Source organism: Mytilus californianus, unplaced genomic scaffold (assembly GCF_021869535.1).
Source record: "Mytilus californianus isolate M0D057914Y unplaced genomic scaffold, xbMytCali1.0.p SCAF_11, whole genome shotgun sequence".
In the NCBI taxonomy this organism is placed as follows: Eukaryota; Metazoa; Mollusca; class Bivalvia; order Mytilida; family Mytilidae; genus Mytilus; species Mytilus californianus.
In genome coordinates this window covers 36,967,726-36,983,498 of record NW_026262593.1, presented here as the reverse complement: position 1 = coordinate 36,983,498, position 15,773 = coordinate 36,967,726, and the positions used below count along the sequence as shown (strand labels likewise).

General features: G+C 32.2%; 1 protein-coding gene across 4 annotated transcripts in view; it reads left to right on the top strand.

Moving 5' to 3' along the window:
* Positions 1–7,787, top strand: part of LOC127720017 (globin-like) — a 29,843-nt gene extending 22,056 nt beyond the window's left edge. For 3 of the 4 annotated variants that reach the window (XM_052226428.1, XM_052226429.1, XM_052226426.1), the window contains exons 2-4: positions 2,486–2,621; positions 5,436–5,661; positions 6,576–7,787. In XM_052226428.1, coding sequence (XP_052082388.1) covers positions 2,488–2,621; positions 5,436–5,661; positions 6,576–6,713 — 498 coding nt within the window. In that variant the 5' untranslated portion in view covers positions 2,486–2,487 and the 3' untranslated portion in view covers positions 6,714–7,787. Of the gene's footprint in view, positions 1–2,481; positions 2,622–5,435; positions 5,662–6,575 lie in introns of all 4 variants that reach the window. The other variant, XM_052226425.1, reaches the window with a different exon arrangement.
* The last annotated feature ends 7,986 nt before the right edge of the window (positions 7,788–15,773 follow it).

Below are 15,773 nucleotides of genomic sequence, written 5' to 3'. Positions count from 1 at the left end.
GATTTCTTATATCATAGGCACTAACATAATATAAACTTCTTATTTTAATATTGTCAAATATTTTAATCGCACACAACACGGCTTTAGGAATAATTTTCTGATTATTGAAGCTCATTATTTTATTTATCTTTATTCATCAATAATATATATTGCTTGTACGTGTATATACTACAATTAGGTTTTTATTCTTTAGATATTATGATAAATGTATACCAAACTTTATTTAAATTTGAAGATTTTATCTTCGTCAGATCTCGTTATTAGATATGTCATGATAATGAGGTATAAAGATGAAAATGAATTTCAAATTATTTCAATTAGCTTTGTCAATAAAAGGATGTCTAAAATAACATTACTTTATATAACTTTAAATGACACTTACAACCCCAGTATAATAATAGGATATTACGTTTACTTTTGAAAAGCAACGTATGCACACCGTGCAAGTACAATATACTTGTAGTGGACTGTGTCTTTTTTTCTGGTCTGTATTGTATTCTTTGAGAAAACATTACTTTCACATCGCATTTAAAAAAACCGTTGAAATCTCATTTATGTGATTAAATAAAGTTTTAAAAATTGAATGTACTCGTAGTTGCTTGTTTTGTGGTAGACCTAATCGAGGTTTTCTTGTATGCATACTATTTAAACGACATTTCTACCAATAAACCAACACAAATTGAACCATAGAAACGCGACCAAAGAAAATCCGCGCAGATCCATGAACTTCTCATGATAATTTTAAGCAATTATGATTCACCTTAGAGTTGTATGATTTTCAAAATATATAAGGGGATGACCATTTGATATTTTGGATAGGCCAGGAGTTTTTTTTTTGTGGATTGACTACTAAAGTATTTATTTTCATCAGTTGCTACGCATGCTTATATATTTCCGCGTTAAACATAATGTGTGTTGACGGTCTAAAATAAACGCACTGACCTGATTTTACTAGTATTATACTGACTATAATGTACACTATTTTCATTTTGTACAGGAATTTTTCCCGCGCATTATCTGACTTATCTCTATATGTTATGTTAGACATGTATATAAAAGCATATTTACTTCTTAAAGAACAAATGACATTTAATGAATAATATGGACAATTTGTCATCCACGGTTAACTTCCACCTGCTACTTAGAATCATACTCCAAGCTCTTAAAGTGTATCATGTCATTATAATCCTTTTTGTAGACTTTCGCATAAATTTGTCAAAAGATTCAACAACTTTACGTGAACTTTTTGCGGAAAGGATAAAGTGATTGCGGGTAACGCACGAAATTGACTTTTTATCCACACCAAAAAAGGATAGACTTTGGTAACGAACATTACTCTTTAAAATCACTGGTATATTACAAGCTTTAAAGTAACACAGACTATCTTAATTCTGTTTTATTGAATGCTTAAAAAGCATCCATGAAACTGGATATTACAAACGCGTCACTGATTTTAAAGAGTTATCTCCGTTTATACAAGTTGACCAATTTAAATGACCAAAAGCTAACTGATTTGACACCTATTGATAGCCAACTGTTGCAGATATTCGGTTATGTTTCTATATAATAGAAGTTAGGTTTGCTTTGCTACCAATAGACTAAAACATATCAGTGATACTGAGAAAAAACAGGAGTGAGATTGGTCTTTGAACTAGCTTTCAGTAACTCCGAGTACTCCAAGATTGGTACTTTGTGCCTTTAGTCTTTTTGTTATTTGTTTTTTGGCTTAGTACCGTTCTGATGAGTATATGTCTTTCCGATTGATTTTTTACAGTTTGTTCTTATGCAATTTTGTTACATCAACTGTCTCAGGTTAGGAGAGGTTTGATCGCTCACAATCACATTCTATTTGCGTTTTTCATGCAGATCAGAATCCTGTGTTATAGTGGTTGGTTTCTGTCTGACACGATTGTTTAGTGTTGCAGCATCAATCAGGTGATCAATTTTTACTTTTGATCCGTTTAACATATTGTCGTTCCGAGGCCTTTAATTGCTATGAGTTTGCTCATTGCTAAAGTCACTTGATATTGCTGACATTTTTTTATATTTGTTCATTTATGGGTAGTTACTTTATTGGCAGTAATACACCATCTCCTTGTTCTTATATAGAAATCAACATTATTTAAACATTTTTATGCCCCACTTACTGTATGTTGCCTTCTAGATGTTATTTTTATGCCCCACCTACGATAGTAGTAGGGGCATTATGTTTTCTGGTCTGTGCGTCCGTTCGTTCGTCCGTCCGCCTGTCCCGCTTCAGGTTAAAGTCTTTGATCAAGATAGTTTTTGATGAAGTTGAAGTCCAATCAACTTGAAACTTAGTACACATCTTCCCTATGATATGATCTTTCTAATTTTAATACCAAATTAGAGTGTTTACCCCCAATTCACGGTCAACTGAACATAGAAAATGATAGTGCGAGTGGGGCATCCGTGTACTATGGACACATTCTTGTTTTAAACATAATTTTATTCTTTCAGGTAGAAATGACAGAGAACGGATCAACAAATGGATCTGATTCCGATTCACCGCTGACTAAAGAGGAAGTTAATGCCATTCATGAGACTTGGGCCCTTGTTTGGAGTGACAAGAAAAATAATGGAATAGAATTTTTTGTAAAGTAAGATTTCAGAATAAATTCCTTTTTAACTGTAATTTTATGTAAGCGGATAATGAAAGGGTTACATGTCGCACTTTCGCAAAACTTATTAAGACTATAAATTATCATAATGATACGGTCGTCCATAGAACTTAACTTGAACATACACATTAAGAACGCACTGGTTGCCGGATGTTCTGAAGAAAGTAATGATATGAAAAACACGAAAAATATTCCCATTATATTAACTGCATACATTTGCTATCATTCAAAATAAACAACGCAGCAAAGGTTTGACAGTGAACCCAAGTCCTTTTAATCTTTCATAAAGTACCCAAAATACCCAAATATTTGACATATTCTGGAAGTTACAGCTATTATAAGTTTAACCTGATATGACTACTTATAAAGCAAGGCACGTTCTATATTCAAAAGGGTGTCTGTGAGACACTATTCACCGTTTTTTGTATAGTACGTTCGTATGAAGGTATTATATTAATAACATTATTAGAGTTGTCCTTTTCTTAAATATAATAAAAAAGTATAACAAAAATACCGAACTCCAACACGTAAATTCATAAAGTGGGAAGTCCATAAAAACTGACAGAATCAAACGTTAGACTTTATCAATGAACTGAACGAATGGGAAATAACTGTCATATTCCTGACTGGTACATGCATTTTACGAAGAAAATGTTGGGTTAAAGTAAGCCTTGAGTTGCATGGTTGTTGGAGCTTTGCCCGACAAGGTAGAATTAATGATGTAATATAAACGCTTTGACAAAACCAATCTAAACTAACACCCAATATCGCATTTCCAACTAACTATAAAATTATTCATATCGTTATCTTTGTTAGATTTGACCCAACTGTCTAGAATAATTTTTCAAACATGATATCCACCAAATTAAAAAAGTCTACTTAAATATGGTATACTACAACTCCAAGCTGGTAAAGAATCAAGATAGTTATGAGAGAGATTTTTATGACAGAGGTCTTTGTTAAACGTAATGTAATCCTTTTCGCATTGAACCACAGCCCAATATTTCAAATATATACCGATAAGTATAAACAATGCTGACATTTTATAAACCACATTTATTTAAATACACCTTGTTCGTGCCTAGATGACAGTTACAGAAACGCGTATAGGAAAAACAGATTTACTTTTTAAAGTTCTGGCTGTCATTGAAAAAGAGATATATGATAAGAAAAGTATAGCTAAAAAATCCTAACTTCCTCAGGAAAATTCACCTCTAACGTTATGAATCTTTTGATTCGTATGCTCTAAAATCTTTTATATTTTTAGCTTTCGAAATTTTTCTCGACCAAACCAGGTTATTTTATAAACACGTGTCGTGCGCGCAGAAATGCGCACAAGGATTTGTGACTGCATCATGGTAAAAAAGGTACCAAGGCGAACGAGGCAAATGTCACAATGATAATGATGGTTTTTTGTCGATCTTGCGAAATTTATTACGCGAAAGCGAGACATAGCGATCTTAGATTCTGTCGTCGGCGTGGACTCTGCGGCGTCAACATTTAGGACCAGTCTGTGGTTAAAGTTTTTTGGACATCAATAACTTTGTCAAACATACATGGAATTTTATGAAATTGGGACAGAAGCTTGTTTATGACCAAAATACAGTATCCATGGCAAAATTTTGAAAACATTTATTTTCATTTTTCCGTATTTTACTATTAAAAGGACTTAGTTTTTTTTACAGTTAACTTCAGATTTTGTCTGAGGTTAAAGTTTTTCAGTCATCAATAACTTTGTCAAACCTTCATTGAATTTTATAAAGTTTGGACAGAAGCTTGTTTATGACAAAAATACAGTATCCAGAGCAAAACTTTGCAACTATTTATTTTCATTTTTCCGTATTTTACTGATAAATGGACTTAGTTTTTTTACAGTTAACATTGTCAAGTAGGTACAGTCTGTGGTTAAAGTTTGTTACACATAAATTACTTTGTCAAACCTTCATAGAGTTTTATGAAACTTTGGCAGTAGCTTCTTAACGATTAAGAGATTTGTAAAGTCTGAAGCAAAGCTTAGAAATTTTTTTTTTTCATTTTTCTGATAGATGGACTTCATTTTTTACAGTCGACAGTAAATTTGTAAACCTTAATGGATTGTTATAAAACTTGTACAGAAGCTCATCTTCAAGACCAAAAGATAGCATCTAAAGAAAAAGTTTGAATTTTTTTATAAATTCTGTATTTTACTGATAAATTGACTCACTTTTTAAGTCGACATTACACTTTAACACTGACAGCAGCTATCGCAGGCGAGACACAGGGTTCCGCGGAACCCGTTATGAATGTTTTAATATATGATTTCGTGTGGAAATAAATTTCTTTAATTAGTGCAACAACCTTCTGCATCCATAAATCCGACACTTGTCTTTAATTGTTATAAAATTCATCAAGTTAAATAATAGCAAAGCATAATTGCATATGGACGTGATAGAACAGTTAACCAAAACGAAAAAAAGTCAAACCGCAATTGTATATAAAGCAATATTAAAATACCGTTCGGAAATCAAAAGAAACATAGAGGAGGTACGGAATATATATTCTATCGAATATCATAGTTTCTAGAACATGACATCATCAGTACGTACAAAAAAGTATTTTAATTGTAATGTAAAGAGATTTTCGTAGTATTCTTTGCTGTTTTGTCTTTTTTTTTGTCAATTCGTTTAATGATGATGACACACAAAATTCATCGGCTAATATACCTCAGTCAGTAATGCTGAAAACTACAACAATTCTTCATAAAATGTTATAATAGTACTGTTGCATATACAATAAGATATTTTTATTTTTCAGATTTTTCACCCAATTTCCTGAAGCACAAGATAAATTCAAAGACTTCAAAGGATTAACAATTGAAGAAGTGAAAGCACATAAAAAATTACGTGCGCATGCGTTATCGGTTTTCTATGCTATAAAATCATATATTGACCATCTAGATGATCTCGAAACGCTGACAGAGTTAATTCGGAAGAATGCGCGGAATCATGTAGATAGAAATGTTGGTGGAAAAGAAGTGAAGGTGAGTACATAAACAATATCTTTACATTGTTGGCAAATATATCATTCATTTGTACGAACTTTAGAAACAGGACGAAATGCGAGGCTCGCTGAGCTTTTCTCCTAATTTGTAACGAGTACAAATACATTTTATGTTTCCCGACAATGTACATATTATGTTTTATCCTTCAATTTAATTTTGACACTTTAACATTTTAAAATTAAGTTGTCTTGATTTTCAAAGAAATCGACATGGCTTAAACGAGAACCGCGAAGAGAACCCCAAAATAGGCAGTGTGGTAAACCGATTCTATTTTCTTTGCTCATCCAATATTTTGGTGGGGAACAACTTTTCTCTTGGGATTTTCTCATGTATACTTAATATATTTCAAATACAACAAAAAAAAAACAATTAACAAACGATTGGCATACTCCAGATTTTGTTCAGGAATTTACAAGATAAAATATCGACAGGATAAATCGATTTCACGACACCAGTACTAGCAAATACTTCAAAAATCAAACAAAGGGATAAGATTTCAAGGGATCATAGAGAGTCATAAGTCACAAGAAAACAACATGGCTAAAAAACGAATAACAACAACAAAACACAAAACACTACACAGAAAAGTAGATATTGAGTGAACGGTTGCATATATCAGTAAGTGAGCAGCATTTAACATTTACAAATGGTTCAAATCTATGTTCGTGTTTGTTAATTTCAATTTTGTTGACAACATATTTGGGTGTAAAACAATGTATCGACTTATATGAAAATATATCGATTTATATTGATTTATATGGAAATGAATCGATTTATATTGATTTATATGAAAATGAATCGATTTATATTGATTTATATGAAAATGTATCGATTTATATGAAAATGTATCGATTTATTATGAACATTTCGATTCATGATGATATATTTTTCAGTGGCTTGTTCCTCCATTCGTTGAACTTCTTGAAGAAAAGACGAATGGAAAAGTGACAGAACTACATAAAACTGCATGGACAAAAGTATTTGATGTCATTGCCTCAATATCAGATGAAGAAGTTGAAAAAGCAAAATAAACAGATAAATAGCTGCATTTTGTATGTAGTGTTAAAGTTTTTCAGGTTCCTAGACATTAACCGAATATGATAACTGAATGTGACGGTTGAACGACTCCTGTAATTAATTCAGGGTGAAAGGTGAAGGTTTGCGTAAATCAATTATGCCAATCGATGAAAAATAAACAAGGAGATTTTACTAAAATTGCACTATAATGCATATGAGTCGCGTTCAAAGCAGTATAATCGTATTATCCATAGCTACCGATAATGTGTTCTGTTTGTATTAGTCTGTTTTGTTTGTTTGTTTGTGATTGATTATATGCGTCGTTGTTTTATTGGCCTCTGACTTCCGGCTTTGTTTTATTATATTGGACTTTTAAGTAATAAGGTTATCTTACAGGAGTTTATCTATTTATAAACTCGGCAGACTCACTCGCAACCGAAATCAATGATGTCTAGAGAACCTTTATTAATGTTAAGTTTGGGAGTAAAAGTTTTTACATCAATAAACTCCCAAAAATCATATAAACGTTACTAATAATTCCCCAAGAAATGCTCAAAAAATTATGTCAACTCAAATATTTCATGAACAGTTACAGAACATTTTGTTTGAATAATAATGCATACACGTGACGTCATGACACGAATTTATACGTTTATAAACCTGTTTGTTGCCATAACGTCCATCAATGAAATAAGACTTAAACATATAACATTGGATTTATTTCTTTTTACGCAACACCTGTTGCAAAATTCATCGGGAACTCTCAAGAGTCAAAATGAGAAAATAACAAAAAATCTCAAACGTTGTACATCTACGATTAATGCTACAAACAAAGGTTGGCATAATCATCCCATATAATGAACATAACATAATAATTATTGTCATATGAACAAAACGGATAATGTACTATTGAACTGGTCATTATGGAAACTGGCATATTTGATATTTTTATTATAATTACCTCTTGTATATATAATGTGTAAATGAGATATGTTTTATATGAATGTATTATATTATATTTGTTATTGATATGTTGTATTAACAATATTTTATATGACTTTGGAAATAAATCAATATATTATCGTTAATTTGCTCATACATTATCAGTGAATAATTTAATTTTGGATGCAACACGTCTTTTGATTGGCTGAAAGTTTTTGTTTATCAGCTCATAGACATAATTTTGTCATGTGACCGTGACGTCATCAACAGTTGTTTTATCATGATTTACTCCTTAAAATGGAATTCAGAATCAAATTATAAGAAATGACTGAAATATTTTTTCTGTCTATTCGAAATAACCTAAATAAATGTGGTGCACACTTTTAAATAACACGCTACGCGGATCATTCAGTGTACACCACATTTTTGATGTTATTTCTTCATAGACAAAAAAAAATATTATAGTCATTCCTTAAATATTCATATCTTTTTTTTTTTAACTTTACTCCGATTAAAACAAGAATGCGCGTGTTGTCGTACCAAGAATACCCCTATTCGTAATTCAAAGTATCAGAACACAAAAAGTAGGTGTCTGACATGTCTGAAAAGCAAACACGTGTTATAACTCATCAATGTTGAGCTGCTGATCAACTATGAAGTCATTCTGTTCAGTAGTATTGGAGAAATGTCTGACGATATTTTTTGCTCATTCAGCATATTAAAACGTTCAAAGTATCGGCAAACAGGAAGTATAGGTATCCGACAGATACAAAAAATGATCACACGTTACAACCCCTCACTGTCAAGCTGCTGACAAAATATTTCTGTTCTGTAGTCTCTTAGAAACGTGTTGCAAAATAACTCCTTCGAAGAACGGACGGACGAACAACGTGATTGCAATTCAGCCCTGGCCACACTAGTGCAAAAATAGAAACTGAAGGCACTACTAGTTACATATCGGCTCTCAAAGTCAGTCATTTCTGAAGCAATATTTAACATTTATTATTTTGATCATGATGATTAGTTTCTATTCTCAATGGTGATAATTGAGGAATTTATAAATTGTTCACTGTTACTTTATAGATGTTTCATAGAGACACGTGAAATTGAGATCAATAGAGATACGTGAAATTGAGGTAAATAGAGATACGTGAAATTGAGATCAATAGAACATATGACTACTAATTACGGCAAATTGAAGCTAGACTAAGTTCAACCTTACAAACAGAGTAAGTTGCAATAATACAACTACAATGTGCGTTCGCTGAATTGATAATAGACTTAAAATGGAATTTTTAAACGCCGTGTACATAAATTGTTTCTTTTTAAGACTTGCATATCTTGTTCACAAATTTTCTCATGACTTTCTGTTTCTTCTTATATATACAAAATGAAATCCGAAATTAAAAATACACCGTTATTTAGATTTGAGTATGTCTATCTCCTATTTCAAACTATCTAATAATGCTTTGAAATATAAAATACATACATTAGCATAATTACGAACGAAAAGATTTATGAGATATACATCCTTTAGCTAGTTTTTTATTTGTATATTTCAAGTGTACCTTTTAAAAAATGCATAATTTATTCTTGCTATACTAAAGTGTAATATTCACTTAAAAGTACAAACTTGTATCCTAGGAAGTCATAAATTACTTTTCGTGTCTTTTTTCAACGGGTATTTTTAATTGTGTTTGCTTGAGGTATTTTTGTATTTTTGTTTGTTTGATATCTAGGTTCTCATCATGAATATTCATGAAACATTTGCTACTGGACGTTAAGCATGCATCATTCAATCAGCGGTCATTTCTAAAATTGGAATCAGTGTTTACATCTTCAAGTATATATGACATTCAGAGAAAACCAAACACTTGAATACGAATTATAAAAGCAATCGTCCTCACACTTTATACCATATACATTTATTAACACTAAGCGAACAAATGTTCAATCAATTTGAAGTCATAGTCAAGATTGGTGGAAACAGAAATAATACCAAGATAATTATATTTTAGTGGTTGGGGTATAAAAAGCAAGTGCATCCATATTGAATTTCTAGACAATAAAGTTTGTATGAACTGTTTAAGGAATCGAACGATATCTCCTCTAAATATGAATTCAAATTACGATTTTAATATGACGGGCTCTTTGACGAGTACTCACCTTGAAAAATTTTGAACTCTTTTACTGATTTAAAAACAGAATATATGAGGGTGTAGATGGGGGTTTACCGAATAGAGATTAAGTGGCAAAAACTATAAAGAATAGAGAATAATGGACCAAAATAAATAAAGAATGAGAATAATGAAGTGCTAAAATATAAAGAATAGAGAATAATGGGCAAAAATAGAATAAAGAAATATGACCTAAATAATTAAAGAATACAGAAATGAAGGACCTCTCCCTCCAAAACCCAGACCCTCATATATGCATGATGAAGAGGTGTCCGTTTACCTGTGTGGGATGTATAAATACGCATTCGTGTATGGGATGTATAAATACATGTACGCATTCACGTCCGACTGAAATGGGGACGTTAAATTCTATGGCGCGGAAATAAAAACAAAAGAGAATAATGGGGGAAAATTACAAAGAATAGAGAAAAATGGCTTAAAAAATTAAAGAGTCAGAATTGAAGGACCCCTCATTCAGAGTACTGCATTCCTTTGTATGAAGTTTGATTAATATAAACAAAAGTGTATTCTAACACGTATGACATATACCTGATGTATTATTTGTGAAATTCTTCTCCCACCAAGCAACAATTTCATTCCACTTTTGTTAATAAAGAACCACTTAACGTAATTATATGAAAATAACGCAATTAACCTTATATTTTAGACATATTTAGAAATCGTCTCATTTTTCAACTTGACAAACATGAGTACCATTGGTCATTCAGGTACAAAGTAGATAAAAATAGTTTATCCCTGATCTCTGAAATGATAAAAATACAATGTAAATAAAAACTTACATATGCGTCTTGTCATGTTTTGAGATAAAATTAATACTAACAAGATACAACATCAAAACAGTCAACTTGAGATGATAAAGCAAAATTGTTGACATTCACTGAATATTTCACAATTGCTGTGTCAGATCTGTACATAAATCTTATAACCCCGTGTTGGTCACTGGAGAGTGGTATACTCTTATGCAAATGAAGTACCCCTTTCATCAACTATTAGGAGATATCAAAATAGCCATTCACAATTGCTGTATCTGATCTGTACATAAATCTGATAACCCCGTGTTGGCCCCTGGAGAGTGGTATACTCTTATACAAATAAAGTACTCCTTTCATGGACTACTATGTATTCGTTATAAATTGTTGGATACCAATTTTCGTTGACTTCGTTAGTACGAGAAAACCAAGAATTTAAATGTTCAACGAATTACAAATATTCTATAGGAACATATGCTGATTTAAGCAAAACGTTGAAATCAATCCACGAAAATTGGTACCCACGAAAATAAGTGAATCAAAATCATTAGGAGATATCCAAAGAGTAATTTTTTTAATAAAGAACGGGATCGAGAAGTCCATTAATCTAATTTTTATGACGAAGTAGTTTGGAAAGTCAGGCCCAGGGAGAATGAAAATCGAAAAAAAAAGATAAAAAAAACTCCGCATGTGTTATAAATTATATTCTCCTTGCTATGGAGGTCACTTATTCTGTGACAGAAAGATGACAAACCTAGTTAATGAAAACTTTATATCGGTTATCCTGAACTATTCTCATTTAGGGTCTACTCGATAAACTCAAGGAGAAATGACAGATTGTGTGTTATAACGTTCCGAATTAAGGAAAATTAAAAACAAATAAGTTAAAAACATGTTTTTTATACAATGAAAATTTGCCCCACAAACGGCTTTCTTGACGACATCATTTGACACATTTGGGAAGTAGGAGTAAATTATTATTGATCTTCACTGCAGTTATTTATTTGACCTCTTTTTACACAACACTGACATGAAAAACTATTCGAGTATATCTGATATCACATTGTTTGAATAACAGTTAAGAATATGAAATTTATGATTAAATCTACATGTTTCATTGTTGATGATAGGAGTTTTTAACGACCTTGACTGGCTATACAGCCCTCGCATGGTCGGCTCGTGCCCGGAGGCGGTTGTTGAGCATTGAATATTTTCTGTTGTAGTTGGTCAGGAATAGGTGAAAGGCGCCATTTTGGTAGGCGGCCATCTTGGTTTACGTGAGATGTTTTGGTTTGATTATTTACTATTTTGATGTTTTCTTTGCAATCTGGACTCCACAACGGCTGCTTTCAAGGCCAGGTTGATCAGCTGGGCAGCCCGCTAACCTCGACGATGTGTTGCTGGTAGATGAATCATTGACTCAGTAGTAGACAGTCACGATTTTACTTCGTCAAAATTATCTCCCCATTACGCCAATTCATTTTTACAATCGTAAAAAATGGAAGCCATTGTAGGGATGACGCGCTTCCAATTTAGCTCTTGAAAACCGTTAAATTTATCCACATAGCACCATTACGATCCTTATATGCCAGGTGTATTTTAAAAGACAAATGTATCTACTAGCTAATGAGCATCAGTTAATGTACTTGTCTGCATTCAGTCAACTTAAAACTATTGTCGGATCGGTTGTCAGGTCGAATTTTCGGAAATTCATAAACATTTAAAAAAAATTCTAATTAAATATTTCGTGGAAGGGCAGACTAAACATTTTCAGTGGTTGAAGACTATAAACCCTAATTATCACACACAAAAAATGAAGTTTTTTCGAAGATATGCATTTTTAAGATCCAACTTAAAAGTCAGTCGTCAAGTACTTTTAGTAAAAATTTGCTATTCGAACACACCTACCCCGTTTTTGTGATTCATTAGAAAGGTATTTCACTTGACCCATATATTTAATTGTTTAGTACTGTGAACTTTTGATGTTATAAAGTCAATCTGAAGCGAGATGATGTATCAAATACTTTTGCTTTATACGTTTTCAAGACAAAATATTGAACTCAAACACGCCCTAACATAAAAAGGTGCACTCGATTTTATCTTTTCGATGCAATTGTTACCCATTTTTTTGAACTTTTTCTTGAGTTAAATAATGGAAGGGCAGAAACGAAAATTAAGGAACACATAGATTGATATGTTCTCCGTCCGTGGTAAAACAAAAATAAAAATCGGAGGTTATGCATTTTTTAGATCCAACTGAATAGACACCCATGTCGTCGACTTGATATCTAATTTTTCTGCTTAATTATGTAATAGATAAATTGAAAACTTATGCAAATTGTGTTTTTATGATAAAATACTTCGTAATTTAGCCGAAAACTGTCATTTTATTTGTTTCTATTAACTTTTGAAAATTTTGTTACTATAGTAAACATTACAGTAAGCATTTATCGCCTTCTCTAACAAAGAGCTTCGATTCTTTTGTTCTATTTCAACTGGGTTTCCGCCTGTAGATGACTGCAAATTGCAATAAAACTTCAATACGTATAGCCCTCGGACGTCAGGGCAGCATGTGACACTCACCCATCCACAATGGGTTTCAGAGTGTCGCTAACGCGGGTTTACTGTACGAAAGCCTCAAAAACTAGTTTGTCGTTGAACCATCTGAGCAGCGTAACATGTTGTAGTTAACGGATAACCAGGAGCTGATCCAGCACGTTCTTTCAGCTGTAAGGACTGAGACGTGACTGTGAATGGTGAGTATGAGTAAGACAAACCAAAAGATTTTTTTTTCGTTTAACAACGGTTTGTTCAAAATAACAAGAAAACAATGTTCTTGGAAATAATAGGAAAACCCTAGCCCTGCTATTGAAATGAGAAGGAAAAATGATTCTGATAAATGCCATATCAGATCAAGTTTGGAGATGTTTTTGGCTCTAAAATGGTTGTTTTGGTTTAGATTAAAAAATAATGAAATTAATAATTATTGATAATGCGAATTAAAAGTTAACGTCGTCGTTCGGACAGTAAAGCGAATTTGACACGCATTGCAATTCGTATTAAAACTAACGTCCAGACGAAATGCAAATTAGTTAATGCGAATCGAATTCAAATTACGTGTGAACGCAGCACTAGTTAATGAAAACTTCGATAACGGGCCATGCTAAATTATTCTTTTCTTTTTGGGGTCTACTCGATACACTCAAGGAGAAATGAAAGCTTGTGTGTATATGTACTAACGCTTCAACTTGATAGAAAATTTAAGAAATAACTGCTGATCATGTTTGACTCTTAATTGATTAAATACTTCTGAAAGTCCCCAACAAACGACTTTCTTAATCTAGACAACATTTATTTAGTTACATTTTAGTAGTAACATTACAGCATTCATTCTTTTTCAGGTGAATCTTCACCGCAAATTAGTTGACCTCTTTTTTACAAAACAGACATTTTTTAGAACTACTCGAATATATCTGATTTCAAACTGTTTGAATAATAGTAAAGAATTTGATATTTATGATTAAATTTACATGAACGTGTCAAAAATCATATGTATTATACAATATATCATTCTTTGTAATACAAAACTACAACTATGAGTTCTGTAAGTGGAAATGAATTAAGAGGATATTGTACAACCTACACGTATTTGAATGGGCATTTGGTAATTGGTAGACCTGGTATTTTACTTTTTCACAGAAAAATGATGATCTTGTTTGGATTGATTAACTGTTTCTTGGTTAACGTCCAGTGACAAATATTTCATGAATGTTCAGGACAAGAACAAATTAAACAACAAATCGAATAAGTAGGTAAAGCAAAATGGGTCGACCGGTAATAAGGCAGGATATTCGGATTGCAACTGATAAAAAAGGGATTACCTGATCAGCGGAAACTTCCTATAAAACAGGCTAATAGGGACCATCAAAGTTCTCTCCAAAACTTTTAACGTGCAGAGAGCGTCAGATTTCTGAACACGAGATATCGGATTAAACGTCCCAATTCGAACCAAATGTGACTTCGTACTTGTAAATCCTTCACGGCCAATCAGACACAATCCCCTTCTCCGCAGCTTGGGTTTTACTGTCGGACTGGGAAAGTCCATGGAACTTTGTAATGACGAACTAGGCCCTGTGAGAATGGATATTAAAAGAAAAAGTCAAATAGATCCAGATCGGTTAAACATGATATTGACCTTGCAATGGAGGTCACTAATTAGGTGCCAAAAAGATGATAAACCTAATCATCGAAAATTTCGATAACGGGTCAGCTTGAATTATTCTTTTGAGGGGTCTATTCGATTGACTCTAGGAGAAATGACAGCTTGACTGTGAGTATTTAAGGATGTACTTAGGTGAAATTAAACAAATCTAGAATCTAAAATTGATACTATAAGTCAGAAGAGCATTAGTTAAGGAACAAAATAAGCCAAAAATATTGGTAGGTTATGGAGCTCCTTTTCGAGGTATTCAATTTTTTTTAAATGGCGGAAAAGACTGACTCGGACTTTTACCTTATATTTGCATTGGTATTATTTTGGTCTCAAATCAAAAGAAAGGAAATCTAGAATTTGCTTAAATTTTGGTTAATGACCTTTTATGAGCTATTGAAGTCTTATATGAAAAGAAAAATTGGTGTTATGGGGCAAAATATTTTACCCTGTATCATAGGATAAAAACCAAGGAGTCCGAACATCTGACAAAAATTCCTAAACCTCCCCCAAGTACATCCTTAAGACCAAGAATTTACGCTTCAACTTATAAAGAAACTGAAAAAATAACTGCAGAAAATATTTGACTCCGAATTGTTTATATACTACGGAAATTTCCCCATCAATCGACTTTCCAGGCAACATTGGACACATGTTAGATGTAACATTACGGTATTCCTTCTTATTCATGTTTATCTTCACCGCAGTTTTAGATTACTTCTTTTTAAAAAAACACTAACATGTAAATTATTCTAATATATTTAATTTCATATAATTTGAATAATAGTACAGAATTTGATATTTATGTTTCAAATAAAAATCTACGTGAACTTGTCAAAAACCTATATATTACATAATATATCATTCTTTATAGGGACAAAAACACAATATTAAGTCTTCTAATAGCTTTGCTTATGTATACGGAAACTGTGCTATGAATAAATGCTATAAAAATCTTTTCATTTTTCCTCTCGT